The 22134-nt window shown below is 47.3% G+C and overlaps 1 protein-coding gene across 1 annotated transcript; it reads left to right on the top strand.

The window, feature by feature from the left end:
• Positions 1-12832: 12832 nt before the first annotated feature.
• LOC128298270 (uncharacterized) lies at positions 12833-21908 on the top strand. Its single transcript, XM_053034015.1, has 6 exons — positions 12833-13348; positions 15010-15047; positions 15127-15177; positions 16303-16422; positions 16775-16893; positions 21522-21908. Exons 1-6 carry the CDS (start codon positions 13308-13310, stop codon positions 21906-21908), a joined length of 756 nt encoding a protein of 251 aa, XP_052889975.1. The 5' UTR covers positions 12833-13307.
• Positions 21909-22134: the final 226 nt, after the last annotated feature.

Below are 22134 nucleotides of genomic sequence, written 5' to 3'. Positions count from 1 at the left end.
ACGGAATTGCTTATCAACGATGTGATGTTGACACACGAAATTACCATACCACAAACGTACACGTTAATGTGGACACACTTCGACACCTATATTCGATCCAGTTCTGACACGGTGTTGCTCATCCGCAGATATCCGTAGCATGCACTGCAGATCGAATAAGAGGATCTCGTCGCCAGTCCGAACCATTGGAGTGGAGTGGATGGCAAAGTCTGGGAAGAGCGACATGTTTGCAACGTTTGCCAAACAGCACACGTTCCGGTACGTATTCTTTGTACTTAGAGGGATGCAACCAAATTGTTCTGACTGTGAGGTTCTAAACAGCATTACATACACATGAGTCTCCGGATAACCTTGCGCATTCATTTGCGCTTGAACGGAAGAAACGAAGAGCTCACGTTTTGTAGAATTTTCTGATATTGTTGTGTGTAAAATACTGATCTATACTATTTAGACAACAAGTTCGAACACAAACTTCTTAATCGGCGCATAAGCGAAACAACGATGATAAGTTTCTGGAACGGAACATTACACAATCGAAAGACATGCCAGCAAAAGTCCATAAATGATTACATAGGGTCAGCATAACGGGCAAGTCATGGGAAGTGTGTCCCCGACGCGTTGCTAATGTGTCGGACGTTTAATTAGAACCATACTCGCGTGTCGTCATTGTCGTCTGTTTCACTGATGCACGAGAATTTCCTTTGTCGATAAAACAGTACTGAGTCAGCAGTAGGGTTACAGGCCGTTCTTCATGAACAAATAAAACCATGACTGAGTCACCGGGCATTGTACATCGTGAGCAATCAATCCGATGTATAATGCTTTCTGTGGAAGACGCATTTATGCAATAGACGACATTTAGCCCAGCTGCGAATCGATCACATTAGGTGAGAATAAGTGAAATCAGCGTAACGGGCGGATCTTACACCCGACCGGCGACTGATCGACGATGCAGTGAGAAACTGCGGAAGAACATTGGCACATTTTTGCTCGGTCAGATCACTTTTCAAACCATCATTAATGTGGTGTAATTGTGGCGTTATAGCGGAGGCACCTTCAACGCACTGCGGGAAATTTAAATGTCCCGCAGTTCGCTGTTTTATGTTGGTACGATAAGGCGTTCGGGCGATGATAATAAACGACAACACCCAAAGGCCCTCCACGTTGCACTGTAGTAATTTAACGTGGATTCCGTTTGGAAACGCTGGGAGATACAGCTTATCAAACACAAAAAAAAAGACAAGTGCCCCAAGACACTGACCAGAGTGTGATGCAAGTTTTGACGCTCGGAATAAGGCTTCTTACACCGTGCCGTAGAGTACATCGGTAGCCGGGGAGGTTGCGAAAACATGACAAAGAACGACCCAGAAGAAGTGAAGATTACTCCACACCCGGGTTCGGCCCCAAACAGATAACGCGGACAGGACAAATATTAAAATGAACTACGCTTTGCCACGTGAAAACGGGACGAGACGTCAGATGGATGAGCGCACTTGCATAATAATGTTTGATATGAGAAAAAAGACAAGAACGCCACGCCGAGCTTAAGCGGGAGCTGACAGGCAAGTCATCATCAACACCCGTACCGGGAGATCGAGATATCGAGATAGGAACGGCTGCGACGGTGGCATCCATGACCGTGGGAGCTGCGGGACCTTCTGACAAGCTGCAGCGTCACTTGCGGACCACCATTACATCGTTCCCGGGTTTGTGATAAGAGAAAGAAAGGGAAACTGGTTCATTCTAGAGGTTCGGGGATGCGATAACGAGCTGCAGCTTAACCGTTTGTAAGTGCCAGAGGGTGGCAAAGAAGCCATAGACAGTCACTATTATCCAACAAGGGGTATGTAAATTAACTGTTGCTCATTTTTTACCCTTTTCACTCTACTCCAGATTGAGCACAGGTCGGTCATAAATTGGTGCTCCAGTTCCAGTGGGTTAGTGGAACCAGCCCAGCGACATGCTATAACTCGCACAAAACAAGTTATCCTTTGCTGTGTGTGCGATTTCGTCCAATTCCTGGACGAGGTCTAAATTATTGCTGTGCTGTAGGCCGCGCTGGAACCATTCCGAGGAATCCCAGTGTACCATTCCGCCCTTCGACCACAGTGAAACAGTTGCCACCCTGGTGCCCTTTGCCGATAGCTCTACCGGCGCAGTCATCGCCACATAGCGTCATAACTTCTTGGTTTTGATTATTTATTATTCCACTTAAAGGTCAGATATCTGTGCGTAAAAGTGTTGTGATTGAGGAGGGGTAGGTCCTTGCAGTTGCATGCACGTGCAGCCGGCACGGCAAGAAACAAGTGCAGGCTGCACACTTTGGTCGATGTCACAAGACAGTGGCTCTCAAGCCTACGATGAGACGCAATCGGTTAACCAATCGCCATGAATTGGGAGCTCGCTTCACTAAGACTCTATGAAAAGATAATGGAGAAATCATTGTCACTCTGGGATAAGTTATGATTTATCTAATGTGAAAAGATCACGAATCTCTGGTCTAAATAAGGTCATAATAAAGCAAAGCCTCACAAAAGAACAAACGTAATTTCTGAGTTTGGCCTTTCCGATCAGCACATAGAAATATATTGGATTAGAGCCTTTGTTTGAGGTTTGCCCTAACAACTTCTGTCCATCAAATCTGAGTGCCGTTGTGAAGACCAGTGATTTTCACTCCAACGTTGTCATTATTTTTTTCATCAGGACTTTCCACCATTCCTTCTGGTAGACTGTCTTCTGACATTACTGCATAACAAAGTTGATCTTGTTCTGGTACTTCTTAATTGTTTGGCCAATTTGTTACAACTTCCAGGACGAACGGAAAGATAACTAAGCTCTAACTAGCTCTAAGCTCTAAGTTTGCCTCACACCATATAAATCAATTCATTTTGCAAGAGTGAAATCACTCAACAAACTGTATTCATTATCCTGCCCTTCGAGCGCCATTTGAGAAACACTGACATCCGACTTTAATTCGTCCCTCCGCGTTTGCACTCGGATTGAGGGATGACGCGTTCGATTGTTCGATCGTGTGAGAAGGGAAAACAAGCAACCTGTGCAGTGCAGTGTACTACACTTATATGCAGAACACTTACAAAACGATGCGTGAGAGTGTGTATGCACCGTCCATACACACACACACGTACACATCGCCCTGTGGCGCACGCACACGCCGGGGGTGGGAGGTACGCAGGCGGCGGGGCGAGAATCCATTCCACAAAATGATCAGCGAAACCGGGGTCAACGAATAATAGGTGTATTTAGGTCAACGGAACATTAATGAACGACAGCGAACGCAAACGCCGCTGTCTCGTTGATCGACGCGAGATCGACGCACGAGAGTGTTAGTATAGTAGGGCTTTAAAGCGGGCGAATCATAATCAAAATTGCACACGTTCGAGTACGCGCATACGTACTGAGCAGCAACGATACACAATTACAATGAATATTGTACTTTACGGTGCAGTGTGCAGATATGTTCGACCCCTTTACACACGCACTTCCACATCGTTCGGTAATTCGGTTTTCGATTTATATTTATTGCGAAAGAAACTTATGCTAACTATCCAAAGGGTGGTATCACTCCGCAGTGAACAAGATAACACAAATCATGCTAATGGTGTTGTGTTACAGACCCCAGTTGTTCAGCTGCTCCGCATGTCCTGGTCTCGATCAGGCCGACCCCAAGGTGGCGATGTCAAATTACACCATCGTGCACGTTCAGGTACTCCGGTCGGAATAGGGGAAGAATGGCGGGCTGTGGTTGGGTCGCGGAGATTAAATCTGTACATGAGAAAAACGCCCCAATCCATTTATCATTCTCGCTCGAGCGCTCCGTCGTGTGACAGAATCAGAAGTCTAAGGGTCAAACCCTAGGACGACCTGCCCTCTAGATGCGGTCCGACGGTGAGTTGGCGGTCAACTGCACCGATCGATCCTGGGGAACTGCGCGGCTGGCGTGCCTATCAATTAAGTGTCTCCACGTTCGAGCCGAACTTCGCACTCTCGATCATCACGAACGGTGCGACCCGAAAAGCGCCCCCTCGCGGCGATTACTGTCACCGGTGCGCGGGCAGAAAATCGATCATTCGTTACCATGGTTACCCATGTCGGCTGCACACTGCACATTGTCGAACACCTTCTGGAAGCAGCGTGTCGGGTGTATCGTTTTAAAACAAACCGGATTCGGATACCCGTCCTCTTGACAATTACGCCGTCTAATGGGCTTCCTTTACAGGTGATCATGCATAAATGCGTCAAGGATTTGGGAGATCCCTTTTTCGTACGGCGATCTCCGGACTAAATGTTTATTAATCGTTTCCGTCATTTTCGGCAAATCGTTCGGTTCGTCCAATAATTGGGAAGGGTAATCGTGCCTACACGCAGAACACAACGTTGTACATCACTCATCCTCGGGGGTGCTGTACGCGGTGTCTTCTTCGCCTATTTGAGCGTGGTTACGCGACAATGCGACACACGTTTTTCACACCAATCTGACAAATGGCGCTCGCTAATGAACTTCCATTAGATTAGAGCTACCCGTTTTGGGGTGTCCGGAGTGTGTCGGCACTCGGACATCCTCGCATAACACGTCGATGTGGCACATGCGCATTATTGCCCGCGCGACGGTACTGGAGGTGGTGTTGCAGCAGCAGCAGCTTCCATTCGTAGCGTGTGGTGTTGTTTGTGTACCGTGCGCGAGTGATTTCAACGATGGTAGCAACCAGAAGCCCGAACCAGATTGATGCTTTTTTTTTAAGGGCAATTGTTTTGGAGTGTTTATTGTTGACGGGGCGAAATATCCCAAAACCCGGTATTAAGTCTGGGGAGTGTGTTTGTTTGTTTCAGTAGGATATATATATTTTATTCATGATTGCATGATTCATACCGTTTCGCGGGATCAATCAATCATTCTCGGAAAACCCCAAATAAAAGAGGTTTTAGAGTGTGCTAAACGTGCACAAAATCTCTCAAGTCATCGCTTGGTAAATAATATATATTTGTCTCCGGCTTGTTTGATCCTGCGGCAACCCTACAATTACGCCACACGAGTTTTAGCCCCGGCCTTGATCTTCGCTTGTTCTCAGCCCATCAGCGGGCAAACCAATCCTGTTCTTTACTTTAAGACGCTATTTTGCGTTGATAGCACGACATGGTTCCACTGCTCCAGTTGTTCAATTTTGATGACCGATCCAAGGTCACGACCTTCCCGGTGTGTCAAACGATCTATCTGTTCCCCTCGCTAGTGTCGCGAGTCAGAACCACCGAATCCGAGTGCACGATCCTTTCGATCGGCTTCTTGCCCGCACCCCTTGCTCGTTCCAGTTACTGCCTGTTACACTTGAACTTGAAAGCCTATATACGCGGGCACGGACTTACGTTCTCTCCGGTCTGGTACCGACGACCACAACCATACCATACCGGTGAACTCGCTAGATTCGCTTAGGCCATCTCCGAACCCTGCTTCGGGCTACACGCAAAGCCCACCAATCGACTCCGCGCGCAGACCTTCGCCGGTCTGCGGCAGGCCTGCTAAAGGAGGAGGGAGCGCTGCAAAGATCAAGTCAAGATCACGATCGATGTCAAAACAGAGTGTTTGTGTATAGAGTTTGTTTTTTTTTCTGCTTAATCTTTCGCGTTTTGAGGTTTTGTTTCTTTGATTTATTCTCTCTCGTTTTCGTTTTTCACCCCGTACCTTGTTGTCCTAATAATTTATCGTTCGCCTTACCGTTCTCGCACAACACGTTTGGGGTTGTGTTTTTTTTTCTTGTTGCCATCTTTCCCATCTGTAAGCTTGTTGCTGTTGCGTCGTGTTTGACACATTGACACATATTCAGGTGTAGAAGTAAATGGGGAGTTTATCCGACCTGCTCCGGGCGAGTTCTTGAATGTCTTGACCTCATCAGTGATTCTTATCAGCTGCTTGGTTGATTGTTGATCGAGTTTGTTTACTACCGTTTGATGTTGGCGTACATTTGGTGTGTTTTAAGTTAAAGTACATTTATCAAAAAAAGGCTACTACCGAAAGTGTGAGAGAGAGAATTAGAGAGAAGTAGAAGTACGGGGACATCGCATACCGTTTCGTGATCATCATTCTGATGATGTTGCCAATATGTTCAAGCTCTATCCTCTCTCCCAATCCCCACCGGTCCTCCGGTCAGGTCTGGCTGGTAAATCCCAACGGTGAATGTAAACTTGTTTCTGCATCATGCCCGGCGTCAAGGTGGAATTAAATAAAATCACTACAGCAAAACACACACTCGGGACGGTCGTCGCATCGGGTTACTCGACTGTGTGGTGTTTGTGGTACTTTTGGCGTTTCGGTGATTGCTCGTTTTACGGACGTCCGATATCCTCGCGCCCTCCACATGCTCCACCTGCAGATGGAGATTGATCTTGGCAGACTAGAGGGCGACTTTAAACTCCAAACTGCCGACTTGGTGCGGAGTTCAGTTTTATAGACCTCGTTTCGTGAGGCTTTTTGTGTTTATTACAGCATTGAGTGCACAATTCGTTTCTTTTTCTTTCTTAAGTGGAACGAATATCTGTATGAATAGTGCGTCCTTATGAAAGGATACACAATGATCTGTTTAATGAATTGCACAACAATCTGAACAACAATGTACAATGTCCACCATCACGGTCAGGATGATCGATCTTCGACCATTATTACGGAGCCCTATTCGGGAATCTTCGCGATGTTTCGGAGTTATACTCCTCCATCAGAACCACTATAGTATAGCAAGGAGACACTACTTATTGGTGAAGCCTTCGATGTCTCTATAATGAATATTTATGACAATACCAACGAGTGGCTAATTTTTTCGCAACACCTTCACCATAGGCTCCGGGAACGTTTATCATACTTTCTCTGCGGCTTTATTTGGACCAGCTGAGCTGAGCATTACCGTGCGTCGTCTGCAGACCGAAATGCCGTGCGGGGGGTGGAGTTTGTTTGTGCGACAACGAACGCATGTCAAGTGGTAAAGTTGGCCAGGTTTTTTTATTTATTAACCACTGGCCGTTGCTTTCATTCTTTCCATTTCTCGCCCCGTCCCAACCGTTTCCCATGCGGGGGGTTGATAAATCCCTCCGATTGGGTCGAGCTCGGTGGGACCCGATAATGATCACTGTCACATGAAGTACCCTTCAGCGTCATCGATTACGAGCGTCGGTACTTCCAGAGAGAGGGCTTTGTGGGCCGTCCACCTCCTGCCTCCTGCTGCCCCCTATTCTGCACAGTCATTCGGCAGCAACATTCGCAAACTGATTTTAACTGTTTTGTTTCGTTACACCCCCCCACCTTGCTGTTGTTTTATTGTGGCCCTGCCCTTCCTCCCATCGGGTGATTCACCCACCACCCTTTCGGCTTCCATGCCACAAATATCATGGCCATCGGTTGACATACGCCACTCCGGGGGTGGTGAGAGCTTATCGCGTGTGTGTCATGCATGTTGAATGAAGCGCTGTTTTTGTTTAATGTTTTTTTTTTGCTTTTGATCGTTTCAAAATTTCATCGTTTCATATTTCATGCATGTTTCGATACGCATGTGTGTTTGTGTGGAAGTTTCTAGTTTTTTTGTTTTAATTTTGAATGATCAATTCATTTTTTTGCGAGCGTTCGTATAAATAGGCGCGTTTGTTGTTTAACCCCCACCCGAAATCGGTTTGGATGGGATCGGGATTAATGTTTGTGAAGTTTTGCTCGCAAACTCGTCTATAGCGGCACCACACACGCACGTTATGGATTTACGGTGGCACGTTTCTAATGTAGGAGTGTATTTTTGTGTTCGCAAGCAACGTCATCATCTTCGTGGACCTTTAGGTTGATCAACTCGATCGGATCTTTATGAAGATTATCTTCTCTTCTAGTCAACTGAAAGCAAAAAAAGTTTTGCATTTTGTAGCCTTCTTTTAACACCTTCATCAATTTTGTGAAGCTTCTTAACAGCACTGCGCGTCACAAACACTTACGCTTCTGCGCTTGGCAACTGTTCAAAACCCCTTGGCGCAAAATGTAATCTACATCAAATTCTAGCCTCTACATGTTTCCGTGCTGATTGCAAATGCTTTCCGTCAGTGGCATACCGGAACATCGGCTCACCACGACCGGACATTGACAATTTACGGCGATAATTACTTTTCGAAGCCCGTGCGCCACCACACACGAGCTCATGCGGGATCAGTGTGGTGCTTCCCAAGAAAAACGACGAGCCAAGATTGTGTGTTGATGCCACCGCTCGATGGGCTTCTTGACAGATTACTTTAAGCTAGTGAAGTTCCCAACCGAATAAGCTCCCCCCACATCCCACTGGCGGGGAAACCCGAGCTCAGCTCTCGTGCCCTGAGATAATGATAGTGGGCGAAGGTTGGGAATGCAAAAGCAATAAACCAGAGTCATCGAAAAGCACGAGTGAGGAATCCTCGGCCAGTCATCACTCAAGCCGAAAGGGAGGATTTTTTGTTGTGTTTTTTTTTACAAAAAAAGTTCACAAATTACCAATTCGTTGAAAACAACACGTTTAGAACAAGGAGGGTAACAAATTCTCCACCACGTTTCACGCCGTAAGAAATTGTTTTTGTTTTTGCTCTATCACCAAGTCATTCCTCTCGCGTGTCTCGTTAACAAACCTCAAGGTGATGAAATATTCGCACAATGCAAGAAAAAAAGGTTAACTCTCCAAACTCTAGACACTTGTCAAGCCGTGTGTAGCATGTCTTCATAATTTGGTTAATAAGCGTGCGGGAGAGCTGCCTCAAATCAATAATTTAGAAAAGCTCAATCATTGCGCGCTGCTCTGACTCCGCAAGCGCAATGGAGCAATCTTCCACTCAAGGTTTCGCATCCGCGGGGAATAAGGGAAGTTACTGCTGAGGTCCGAAGGGAGGGCAAAATGATTCGGTTTTAGGTGGACAAATGACAAGCGGGTGACAGTGAGTTTATTAGAAAACAAAACCACTACATCCCCTCCCTCCCCTTTCCCCCCTCCCTTGCTCACCATATTGGCTAATAGGGCAGAACATTTGAAAACCGACTCGCTCAACTCCAGAGTGCAGTTCGTTCGGTTCGCGTTGCATCATAATTGAATTTGACCAATTCAAGGTAAGGTTGCTCGCTTTGGTGTCTCTTACAAGCTTTGCAAGGTTGAGCTGGCTGCATTGTAGTGTGTGAAGAAAGCGAATTTGTTCTACTGCACGATTAACTGCAGTAGCTCAAAGTTTCAAGTTTGTCAAACCCTTTTGAAAATATTTATCAACCATCAGCGGTCGCTGGTGGCAACAATGTTCCAGCTGTGAAAATCTGCTTCGCAATGGCCTTCGGAAAGGGTGCATTTTTTGATAAGCAAACTGTGTAGTCGTACGATACGACAAATCCGCCCAGGACAAGATAGAATGGATTTACGGCGAGCCCAAATTTCCAAATAAAACAAAATAATTTATCAACCCCTGTAGATCCACCCAGTAGGCCGTGGCTTGATCGGGGAGAGTTTTCACACTCCCGCTGCGTGTGGTTCGTGTTGCGCGACAATTTACTAAGCGCACGGTGGAAAATCTCCCTCCACCTGCTCCACAGTTGCGACCGCCACCCGCTCACTCACCCTCTCAAACCGCCCCTAAAAGAATGCAGGTGAAGTACAGGTGTTTTCCGCACCGGTTCTAATCGGGGTGGTTTTATTCTTTAATCGCTTGATTGTAACCGTCGATGGAGGAATGGATAAAGAGAGAAAAAGAGAGAAAGAGAGAGAGAGAGAGAGAGAGAGAGAGAGAGAGAGAGAGAGAGAGAGAGAGAGGACAGAATAAAAGCGAAACGTGAAAGTACGAACGATCGGTCCGATTGAATAGTGGTGAAGTCAAACACACCAACACCACACCGTTTCCGTTTCACGTGCCAATCGAACACGTCGCCCTCGTTTGTCCTCGCCGTCTACCCCGTTTGGCACCCCTTTCGGCAACACTGAATGCCGCGATTAAGAACCGCTTAAAACGGCGCATCGAGCCATAAACGTGCAGCTACTTTAACAGTGCGTAACACTACTTGATCGCTCACTGCAGTGACTTTGTCGTAAGTTGTTTCATCGCGAATTGTTATTAATTGTGTCACAAGTGTTAATAATTACTAATGTTCAAATGACAATTCTAGAACAGCATTTTGGAGCAAAACGATACGAAGATAACTACTGTCTTACCTTATAACAATGATAATAACGAGATAAGACTAATGAAAATGGACCCGTGCAAATGGATTTTATGTCCAATGACTATTGACTAATGTGTCCTTTGACTTTGTAGTACAACTAATGATGAAGCCATAAAGCAAATTCTGAGCCCTTTCACTTTTTTATTTTGTGCTAAGGGAAAGTAAACCATCTGCTGACACTGATAAATAATCCACCGTTAAAAAATGATCTCGTCTATCCTCTGAGTAAATAACTCTCCTAAGCGAAGCAAACATTATCGTTCTTTGTACTTAAAGTGGTTCTACCCTACGCAAAATTTAGCAAGAGTCAAGAAAAATAGCATTTGTTCAGCTTAAATAGTGTTTACTGTGTCGTGAATTTTATTTGAAAATTATCAGACCCTCTGTTTCAAACTCAGGACTGAAAATGTGATTATATCGATGAAATGTGTTCAAAGTTGGTAGACTTTATACCCCTTTTTCTTTTCTTTCTTTTTTTTATACCCCTGAAATGGTTCGTTTGATGAACACGGTGTAGATTTTTGAATTTTACGCATTCTTTAAAAATCGTCGTGCGTAGGTGTTGTTACGTATACCGGAATTTTGATAGATTTTTTAAAAATTCAGTTTATTTTAATATTTTTTAAGCATAATAATCCAAAAATCCTACGTACGATGACAGGAAGTCTATTTTGTTTTAACTCCCACCATGCAGCTTGAAGGATGTCCGCCGATTATCAAGTTAGAGACATTATATTAAAAATTAGAGATGTCATAATGCATTTAGAGTAACTTTTGAGAGACGAATGTAGTTTCACAAGGCCTCATGTGTTTATAGATATATTTTAAAATAACTTTCAAAAATTATCCTTGTTGCGGGAAATCCCCAATCATGGGTACGTATAGATTGCACCGGGTGCAATACAAATTGGTCCCTCACTGTAGCGTATTGTAGTATGCAGCGAGTCTGAACGATCCGTCTTCTGTCTGTCTGCGGCTATCTACATCCCTTCGTCGTCGCACGTGCTCGCCCGCATCCGTACGTACCCCGTCCGGCACCGCAAACCGTCCACCCACCACCACCACCACCACCTCTACCATTACCACCCAGTAGTGGATCTGTCTGTATGTGTGCGCGCCGTTCAGCTGATTCGTGTGTTTGTTTATTCACGCTGTGCTATAGCTAGCCGGCGGCGCAATCGACGTAAAACGCGACAATGACGGGCTCACGACACGAGAGTGGAGAGGTTCCCTATCAACAAATGCGCGGCCACATTCATTCAGTTACGCACCGCCGCGCAGTAAACATCGCTCTTTTCGGGTCATCGCCGCAAACCAATTGCAGTGTGTGCAGTCAGTTTGTGCGCAAGGAATCGCACTTACGGATTTTGCGTTGCCAAAAACAAAAGAAGAAAAAAACAAACGACAGAAACACTAAACGGTGCACACATACGTGCAGCGAGCGTGTAATTGTCGCGCGAGCAGTATTCGCGATTGTTCGGCACACATAAATACGCTTTTAAAAAATAGACGCGTGATTCACGAGCGCAGACTTTTACAGGGCCCATATATCCAAAGCGGGCCACAGGGAACATTATAACGCGTATTTCGCGGACGTGAAGAGTGATAGTGCACTGGCGTAGTGTACAAGGAGCGCTTTCCCTGCACTGCTGTCAACATTGCAACCAAAAACCCGTTGCCAACGGTTACCAACGGATTGGTTGGCCGTGGGTTTTTCCTGCGCGCGTAAATTAAAAGCAGCACGAAGTACAGGTGCGAGGCTGCGTTGAGTGTGGCAAGGAATTCCCACCTTCATTCTTGCAAACAAAAAATCCACCCCCATTCACCAATACCATCAGCCGGCCTACAAGAAAGTGTGAATTTTGTGCGAATAAAATATTTTACCATCCCCTATCGGCAACCGAAAGAAAACTGTCATCAATCGTGCCGTTTTGTTGTTGTTTATCCCCTTCACGGAGAGTATCAACACGAGAGAGAGGGAGAAATTTGGCCAACTCGAAATTTGACAGGTTGTTGTTTCGGAGAAGGCGGAACAGAAACAAACATCTCAAGCGCATTATTAGGGGTGCTTTTGGGGTTGCATCACTTTGACACTTGCCTTAGTAGTTGCTCCTGTAGTAAGCGTATTAGTGCGTCAGTAAACGAGTGCGTTTATGATCGTCCCGTGAGTGCTTGAAGGAGAAATCAAAACACACCAAAGCAGCAAACGCAGTAGTGTGGCAGGACGAAACAGCTTCAGATTTATGTTTGTGAGTGTGTGGATCTGCGTCAGGTGCATCTCTCCGTTGTCGGACGACGGATAAAAAAGAAAAGGAAATAAATAAAGCGAAGCGAACAAGTGTGCAAACGGTCAAGTTTTCGCGAGTGCGCGCCGAAATTGTGCTGGGAGGCCAGGAATGTCAGAATAGAGCGTGAGAGTGTGAGATTGCGTGTGTTTGGTTGCTCACATGTTACAATTTTACCATTGGGAAAACAACGAATTTCTCCCATTTCTCCCGTAAATATATACACACTCCCACTACATCCCCGTCCGCGTTCCCTGGCTGACGTCCTTATTCCTGGCGTCCTGCAAGGAGTGATAGTAACAAAACAGAGCAAGAGCAAGAGAAAGTGAGAGAGACCGTGCCCGAGAACAGGTAGCAGACAGGCAGTAGTAGCACGACGGTACGAGTTGGCCAACAAAACGCCAACGCCACCAGCGCCCACAAAGCGGTTGCAACAGAAGGAAGTGGCCGTGGGTGGCCCCAACAAAAGTGGGCCCCTTGTGTAGTGCTGTTTTGTGTGCTGCTTTCCCTTGCATTGCAGCGTAAAAGTGCTGGGTGTGTGATATATATGCTTTTACGTTAAGTGTGTGTTGTTCAGCAAGTAAGGTGGCCCAAGCAGCGATTCACTGGACGCGCGCGTGCTTGTGGTGTCCTGAGAGAGCAGTTCTTCGTTTCGTCCAGTTGCTGCAGCGGAGGCTAGCAGCAACCCCAAAGCAGCAGAAGAAAGAAAAATAAAACCCCAGCAACCCTTGCTGTGAGCGTGTGTGTGATTTTGTGTGCGTGTGTGGTTAGTGGTTGGCAACTGTGCCCACCGCGTCGACCTCCGCCCCAAAACGGCCCTCATCATGAATAAGCTCGACTACGATGTAGATTGCTTAGAAATAAGGTAATTAGACGAATGGCGGAGATGAACCCCCGAAACCCAACGGCAATAAGAACAGGCGAGGCGAACTCATTCTACGCACGATTATTGATTACGCGAGGGTGGTCACAATCAGAGTGTGGGAGAGAGAGAGAGAGCGAGAGCACGCAAGAAAAACGGTGTTAGTGTACGAGTTCCATTCATGCGAGGAGGGAAGGGGGACGCTTGGAAAAGGGGTGTAAAAACCTACCCCATAATTTTCCACCCCGTTCGCGAGAGTTTGTGTGTACGCTGGTACAATTGTTTTCTTGTCGTTTTTTTTATTCTTCTTTGTTTTTCCTCCCACTTGGTAGTAATCTACCGATTTTCCGACCGATTTTCTCAATTTTTCATCGACGATGCATTCTCACGCATCGTGTTTGTGTGTGTGTGTACTATACACACACACTCTCTCTCGCTCTCTCTCTAGTAATAGTAGTTTGCTTTCCCTTTCGCTTGCACATTCTTGCCACCAAATGCATCCTGTTCTATTGTCCTTTCATTCAAAAACGGAACCCCCACACACACTCTCTCGCTCTCGCACTTTCCTTCGCTCGCGAGAGCAAACCAACTCTGTTTAGAGAGCTTTTGTTTAGGGGGAGATCGCAATGGATGAGATGAAAATTTTCCCTTAAGGCCACACATTTTCCTTTCTCCCAAAACTTTAGCCGTCAAACGGTGCTCCTCGAGCGCGTCTTGTTTTCACTCTCTCGCAGTTCCCTGATTACGCCTGCACATTCTACAGTTTCGCAAGTTGCACCAGTTCTTTTACCCTCGGTGTGACAAATAGTTGTGGCTGTCCTTTTTTTGTAAATTAAAATCAAGCGAGCGGGAGGAACACAAAACACACAGAAAGTGGAAAATCAGCAAAATTTATCACACAACGGGTCACATTTGTGCGTAAAGTTATTAGCGAAAAGTGCAAACAAAAAAATCACCCTCCCATCTCCCGCTCTTCAACAACATCCCGCAACAACTCGAGTGGGTGGCGAATTTTCTCCACCCTCTATAGTGTTGGTTTTCCCTTTGTGGTGGGGACGCGTGGTGTTTTTCGTGTGGTCGTGTGTGCACAAGTGAAAAACAACGGTGTACTTGCAGCTACACGGCACTGAAAATAGTATCAACCTTCTTTTTTCCCCAATTTTCCCATTTCCTTCGCGTGAGACGACCCCCCGCCCGTGAATTTTAAGAAGAAAGCGTGTCACAAGCGCGCACCCACTAGTGGGCCAGTGTGAGGTGAACATTGTTTGGTGTGAAAAGATGGAAAAGGATTCAATGGCACGGCGACGGATGCCTCCAATGTTAAGATGGGTGTCTCCATGAGAGACCCTCGTTCGTCTTGAAGTGCACGCTTGAAGTACGAGTATGGCATGGCAATGGCAAAAATCGACCGTATCTTGCTCTTGTTAGTGTGGAAAAATGTTGGGTTCTTTCAAACACTTCCCTTCATCCTCTCCTGCAACCAAGTAGACGCCCTTTGGTTATGTGAAAGTGAAAGTGATATCATCGCACACAACTGTTCTAAATGTTATCGTTTCTCCGCTTTTCTTTTTCATGCTGCTTCGGTTGGTTAAACGCAAACCATAACCCCGCCGATCAACACATCGAACGACAACAACTGCAACGCAAAATCCGTCAACCGACAGTGACGACCTGATAAGCATGGCCGAGGACAATACTCTTGGTAAGCGAACGGAGCGATGCAGCTTCAACCCTGTTCGACCACAACAACTAATGTTTACATTTTCCCATTGTTCTTGCAGGTGATTTTTCACATATCGACGATGACCTACAGTTTACAGTTAAAAATGATGGTACATTGGCAATTTTGGATTACCTACAACGTGGATCACCCCCACCTATACACCATGTTTTCCCACACCCTCACTCTTCGTATCCTTCGCACCACCCAATCGCACTTCTTCCCAACTCTGCCTACCTCTCCCTTCCAAATGGGTCAGAATGAAAGTAACTGTGCCTTCTGCACGGATGCATCCAGCATCACGAAGAATCAAAAATCAGCAGACACACCGTTCGTGAAGGCAATTGCGGACATTGGCCCGTACATTGTGACTAAAAGGGTGGCCCGCTTTCGAGCAATTTCAAGAGCAGTTTAGTTTATCAGAGCACCACAATAAAACAGGTGGCGAATCACCTCTCTATCGTGTAGCCGACACCATAAGGGCGGCCTCCGTCGTCGTCGTCGTCGTCGTCGTCATCCTGTGACAACAGTTTATTGCAACATATCATATTAAGCCGTGTGCGCGTGTTAATGTGCGCACCATGCGTCGCAATAATTTATATTGCCGGCTCACAAACCGCGCCGCCCGCTTTCGGCCCAAACCGGTGCAGTGCAGTGGTGCTTCGAGGCTCAAAAATAGCCACAAGAATGAGAATTCCGTTCGGCTTGTTCTCGGCCTGTATCTCGGTGGAGAATGCGTACAATTGATTCTACAGTGTTTTGGGCTATTATTGGAAGAGAGGGTACATTTTAAGTAAGCCACGATACGCAACCCATCCCTTGGAAAGGGTTTGGAAGGTGCAATGAATGTGGGGGGAGTATTAGTGAATCACAACATTAAAGCAGTGTGTGGAGGACAGTGGAATCCTTCTGAAGTGTCTTTTATCGATGCGAACGTTTGTGCAGTGCGCACATGTGCAATAAATGCCATTTTACAACCATCATAATATACTTCTGGCCCTATTTCCTCCCCCTTCTCCCCCATTCCTTTTCCATGTTCTCTATCATTCTTAAAACCTTCCCACAACACCCTCTCAGGCGCACCACCCTACACGTACCGTTGCGTGTGTTTTTTGCGATTGACCGTATTTTCTCATGTTTTCTTTTCGTTTTACTCCCCCCCTCTCTCTCTCTCTTTCATTCTCGTTTTTTTTACCCATTTTTTCTTCTTTCTTTCTTCATTCTCCATCTCTCACAGGAATGCTCGCACTAAGATTAATACAAGTGGCAGACAGTTTAGATTCACCTAATTTTATCACAGGATCTCCAGCTAGTCCATACCCAACGCTAACAAACTCCAGCAACGATCCCAGTCAATGTAAATTGAACTTATTTTTCTTCATTTTATTTTTGTTTTTTTGTTTTGTGTTGTGTGTTTCTCTTACCACTCGTTCGGTATCCGTACAGCTTCCGTTTCCTTCCGAGTGTGCTAAGTTTTACCACATCCGTTTGTGTGTATGCGTGTGTATGTTTATGTGACCGTGTGTGCATAGTTGTGTAGTTTTGAATTTTGTTGTATATCTCTTTGTAACAGTTTGTTACCCCTGTTTTACTTGCGTAGTTGTGTGAATGATTGTTAGAGTTGTTAAGTGTTTTCGTGCTTTTCGTGACTGGCAGGCTGCTACTAATGGTTGACTAATTTCGTTTTCTCTCTTCCACCGCACACACAGGCTCCTTTCTAGTGTTTAAGAAAAACAACGACAATGTGAAACAGTCCCGATCCGCCAACAGTGTCCGGGGGGTGCAGCGGAACTCGGAGTGCAATGGAGAAACGAACCTAAATCGAAAGGTAAGAGCGAAACCTTCTTCTCGTAGGTAACACTGGACATTTTGTGACAACAGACCCTTCAAGTAGGGTCTCATCAATGGTTGTGTGGGGTTTGGAAATTCCTGCCCCTGCAGTGGGGGGTGGTGGAAAGAATAACACAAGAATGAGTCGCAACAGGATGTGGATCGGAGCGAAAAAGTGATGTGCTGCACTTCAAAACCCAGAAACACCGCGAGTGTCTGCGAAGGTTTGCCCACACGCTGCTTCTTGACCCGTGGTGGACACCATGCTCGGTTCTTATCTTTATCTTATCACGGTCGAGTGTTAAAAATGCTTTCTTCTCATCATCATCATCCGGCCACGAAGGTTTACAGTGGGCAAGCGGAATTGGTAAATGTAAAAAACTGAGCCCAAGTGTCGAGTGTCGTTTGGCAGTTGCAAAATTGAAGAAAAAAAAAAACAGAAAAACCCTTTGCCGCAATCACATTGAGTTCTCGTGCTGTGCGTATCGGCGATGGGCTGGAAGATCTGGCCCCGTTTCGGGGCCAAATGACTGGGCAAAGGCTCCGAGACCGTGGCTTGCTTCAACATCGGGGCATAGTCACTGTGTAGCCTTGTGTGTTTGTAACAAGAACTCTCAACCCTCGTCAGTGACTGTTATCAAGAACCTTTTAAACTGGCCTTGGTGACTACCATTCGCCCTCCGGCAGAGGGAGGGCTACCCATAGCTACGTAGTAAGAACCACACGTGTGAGAGGGCACTTACGTAAACGAAAAATTACACTTTTGCTACACATACACACAAACATACGCACACACCCCTGCGGTCAGCGTAAACAGATGTTGACCGGGGTGGAAAACCCACCGAGGGTTTGCCGAAGTGCTGGAACGGATGCAGGTAAACTATGGCCAGGATGATGACACAGAGCCGCGTACACGTTGTATTGTGTTGTTGATATTCAAATTATCATTACCGTGGCCGGTTCGTCGTCATCGTTGCCCAACGCGCTGACAATGCTGGAGTGCCCACGAAGGGAAGGGATCGTATTATAACTCTACGCCCACCGCCCACCACCCCGAATGGGACTACCCCAACTAACAGTTTCCAGTTGGACTTTCCTAATCGCTTTGCTGACAGCTCTCGCCATCAACCGCCATCAGCAAATGACCATTTTTCATCAGAAGGTTATGTTGCTCTATGCTGTTTTACCTTCCGTCCACAATCCTCCACCCCTTTATTTCTTCATTTAACAGCACCACTGCCGTGCTCCAGAGGACACATCTAGAGCAAATAAAACCGTTTTTAGTGGACCCGTACTAATTCGCTGAACAAATTCGTGTTTCCCTCCAGCGAAGCAGATTGATCGAACTTCATAATACGATTTCACTTTAACGCTCCGGAACTGGGTGACAATGTGTGGGGACGGGGACGGGGGGGGAGGAGGATGGGGTGGCGCCTCGCCACGCTGTGCCGCGTATGATTGTCGCATTACATCAGACATGCAAAAAAGCACTGACGATAACACACAACAATGTGCCATAATCCATCAACAGGCGCGTAGGGAGAAGCGAAGAGGGGGGTGGGTGGATTTTGCGGGAAGGGTTGGGACCGCGTGGCAACGCGATCAGTAAGGCACTGCCTAATGAGCCTCACCACTGTTTAGCCGTCGCGCGTGAAGGAACATGTGTGGCGGCGGCCAAGGAAGTGGCCTGAAGTACCTGCCTGGGATGGAATATTTATCCTTGGGCCGTTTGGGCTGTGATCTGGTTTTTGTAGTTCTTGTTTTTCTTTTCTACTTCTGCCCTCTCCCTTTACCACCCTCGCCTTCCTGCTGCCTGTTTGCTTGGCTTCCAGTTTGGTGACCAGAAGCATATCAGGTCTAATCGAGTGTCAGGGTTTTCTGGTGTTAGCGGGTTTCGTTTCGCGCCCTGGTAATTGTGTCCATTTTTTGGATACTTCAAGAACAGCTCAAGAAATCTTTTCTTGGATCTTGGATAACGGATGGATAAGCGATTGATCGAATCCATAGAAAAATTCGTTACAATTCTGCAACAGTAACTCATAGAATAGAATATTGTCAGCACCGGTGGCGAAGTTGCGTTGCCACGAGATATTGTTGTCCAGGCAGATTGATTGCGCGCATGTGCTGAGATGCAAATTGGACACGTCAGACGTATGGATAAATTATTAAGCTCACCAACAACACGCGGAGGAGATGAACTTTGCGACATGTAACTGTAGAATATTATATCGAACCGATATTTATCGAAGATTTACGTCAATCAAGTGACTTCATTTGGTGCTAATTCCAACAGATATAGTCCTTCAATGATGAAGCTTATCAGTCCTTATAGTCCTAGTAGGTCACTAAGTCAAAAAGACACAGAGTTCCTCCTAAATCTTTACCAGACAACTCTGGGAGATCTAACTTCAATGAGTCGGTGTTCAACCCGCTGATGATCATGCCGTTCGATAGTTCGATTTGAATGCCATTCCGTCTAAAGCACCGTCTAAAAGAGGCAGCTAGCTAGTACGCAGTATGACTCAGTGCCGCAGCTAAGAACATTCTTAACCTCCGACAACTCTTCTGCACGATCTCGGCGTTCTGCTCATTCACCTGTTTCGATCCGCTTCCACTCGCAATGCAATGCCCACCACGGCAGGGTGCACCGCAGGCGGGCTCGTCGCGAACGCTCACACCACGAACCTTGACATGAATAATTAAAACATCAACGGGCCGACGACGACTTGAAGCGAAAGTCACCGGTATGACCTACCCGTGGTTCGGCTGTGGTGACCCGCAAGAAGGAGCGAAAGAATACGCCGTCTCGAAGCCACAGAGAACGCTTGCCGTCTGGCGAGCCTCTCCCGGTAGCGGAGCCGCCATGTTTGCGCCACCGACGCGCAATCGCTGGGAATTCTCCTGGCCCGGCGCACGGCCCGGTGTGCTAGGCTACTTTCGGTTTTGTTGCTATTCAAACGCCGCTCGTATCTAACTGCACGCACGCACGCACGATAGCGCGCGCATCGATAAAGTTCAAGGTTAGCGACTAATCGGTGGCCTCTTTTTAGCAGCCGCTCTGGAGATGCTGGGCGCTAGCAGTACGGGGTTGTCCAATGGTTGTCAGAAGTCTCGCCAAAGGGGGCTACCGGCGAAGGAGCACGCTTGCGGCGTCGTGTATTCTCACGCCCTGGCCCTATGCCCCCAACGGTTGTGAAGCCGTTTGGCGGTGTCGCGGTGTCTAGGCTGCCTCGTTCTATTTCTTCGCCTCTCACGCGGTACCTTCGTCCATCGGTCACAGCGTCTCCGCCCCACCCCCGGACCAGCAGGTTGGCCTTTTAACCTCTGGCGTTTCGATTAGGCATCAACCCGTGCGACGGTGGGCATTAATTAGCAATTAACCAGCATGTCACTGCGTGCGGGCACCGCTTGCAGCTGGTGCAGCCCGCTGAGTTCGGTCGCTTCCGATCGATTCGCCGATCTGCTCGATCCGGGAGTGTGTAAATGAGTGTGCGATGGCGATACCGCCCGTCAGAGGTCGCTGCGGATGGAGTGTGCCTGAAACCATCTTAGTAGTCCGGTACCGCGTGCTGTCGATCGATCTCGTCAAGAGCACGCGCGCTATTGGGCTCTCGGGCCTGTTTGGGAGTTCTCTGGGAGGTGGGGAGGACGGGCTGGTATGTTAACTGGTTGGCGTGTGTATTTTGTTTTTTTTTTTTGTGTGCTACTCCAAGCCGCCTGCGGCACGGTGACGGTGTGACAATGACGAGGACTCCTCCGGTAACCGAAACTGGTTATTTGAACTTGCCGATCATCGGCATCCGCTCGTAGTGTGCGTTGCGCACACGCAGGCCCCACACACTATCGAAAACGCAGCCCGCACCGTGTGTGCCGCGATGTCGCGCCAAGGTGAATGAAATAGTGAGCGAAAAAACGCATATCGCAGACTGGCGAGATAAATGATCTCTCAACGATGTGCGGCAGCAGGCGGGGGCTTTTTTTCTATATTCCTTTGCAAAAGCAGCTCAACGACGAAGGAAAGCTTGCTGCTGTTTTCCGCTCGTTACGCCGCACACCCGTTCGCCCCTGTGCTGCTGGTCGGTGTGGCGTTATGGGCAACGCAAAAGGACACAACCGACCATCGATTAACCATCGTTTCGGGCGCCCTTCGGAGGTAGGATTACGAACGCGGTGCGTGTCAGCGGGTCCGCCGACCGATAATAAATGGACGATAGATTGTGCGCGGATGGTTCGGTTTGTCGATTGATCGCCGGGGATGTCAGCAACTAGCATCAATCAGCATTATCAGGGTGATGGTAGCTGGAAGAGCTCTTTACGTGCGGGTACTCGAAGTTTGAAGTTGTTGTGGTTGTTTCTTTTTTTTCTCCTGCAACGGAACCTCATTTGTGGGCCACACTGGAAAAACGTGACTGCCATCGGCATGAAGATAGCACCCGCTCGATCGATCGATGATTGTCAAATCGGTGGCAAGAAGTGATGTGTCACACCGATGGGTTCTGTTGCACATCAACGATTCACAATTCCAGTGCTACTAATTAATGTAACGCCTAGTAAGCATACAGTTACTAATTTACAATCTCTTCTCCTTCCTGTTCTGCTCGGTTCCGTCTTCATCCCTCACTGTAGCAACAGCGTGACGATCGGCGAAGGGCAAACCACAACGAAATCGAAAGACGGCGGAGGGACAAAATCAACAACTGGATACACGAGCTGAACAAAATTATTCCCGCGGAACATATGAACAGCCCGTCGTCCGAGACGCAGAACAAGCAGAACAATGGCGGACAGGGCGAAAACCTATCGAAGGGCGGCATACTGGCGAAAGCGTGCGAGTACATAACGCGGTTGAAAGACACCAGCGACAAGCTGACCGAGTGCCTTGCCGAGAAGGATCAGATACTGCTGGAGAACCTGCAGCTGAAGGAAAGCATCAACCAGCTGCTGGCGGAGAACAAGCGGCTCCAGACGCAGCTACAGTTTGCGCTCGAAACGAACGTCAAGCTCGAATCGTAGCCATTAGTGTGCGGTAATGAGCAGCAGGATTCGGTAGAACCGATACAGCCGCAGGCGGAACTGCTGCCGCATCAGCCTCATCACCAGCAGCACCAGCTTCATCACCATCCACATCATCATCATCATCTTCATCTTCATCACGGTAGCCAGCAGAAAAGTGCATCGCAACAGTCTGTTGTAACGTATTGAGAGCCGTATCAAACGCATGAACCAGCTCGACCGAAAC

This window comes from Anopheles moucheti, chromosome 2 (genome assembly GCF_943734755.1).
Source record: "Anopheles moucheti chromosome 2, idAnoMoucSN_F20_07, whole genome shotgun sequence".
Taxonomy (NCBI): Eukaryota; Metazoa; Arthropoda; class Insecta; order Diptera; family Culicidae; genus Anopheles; species Anopheles moucheti.
Note: the sequence above shows the minus strand (reverse complement) of the source record. Positions and strands in the feature narration are given on the sequence as shown.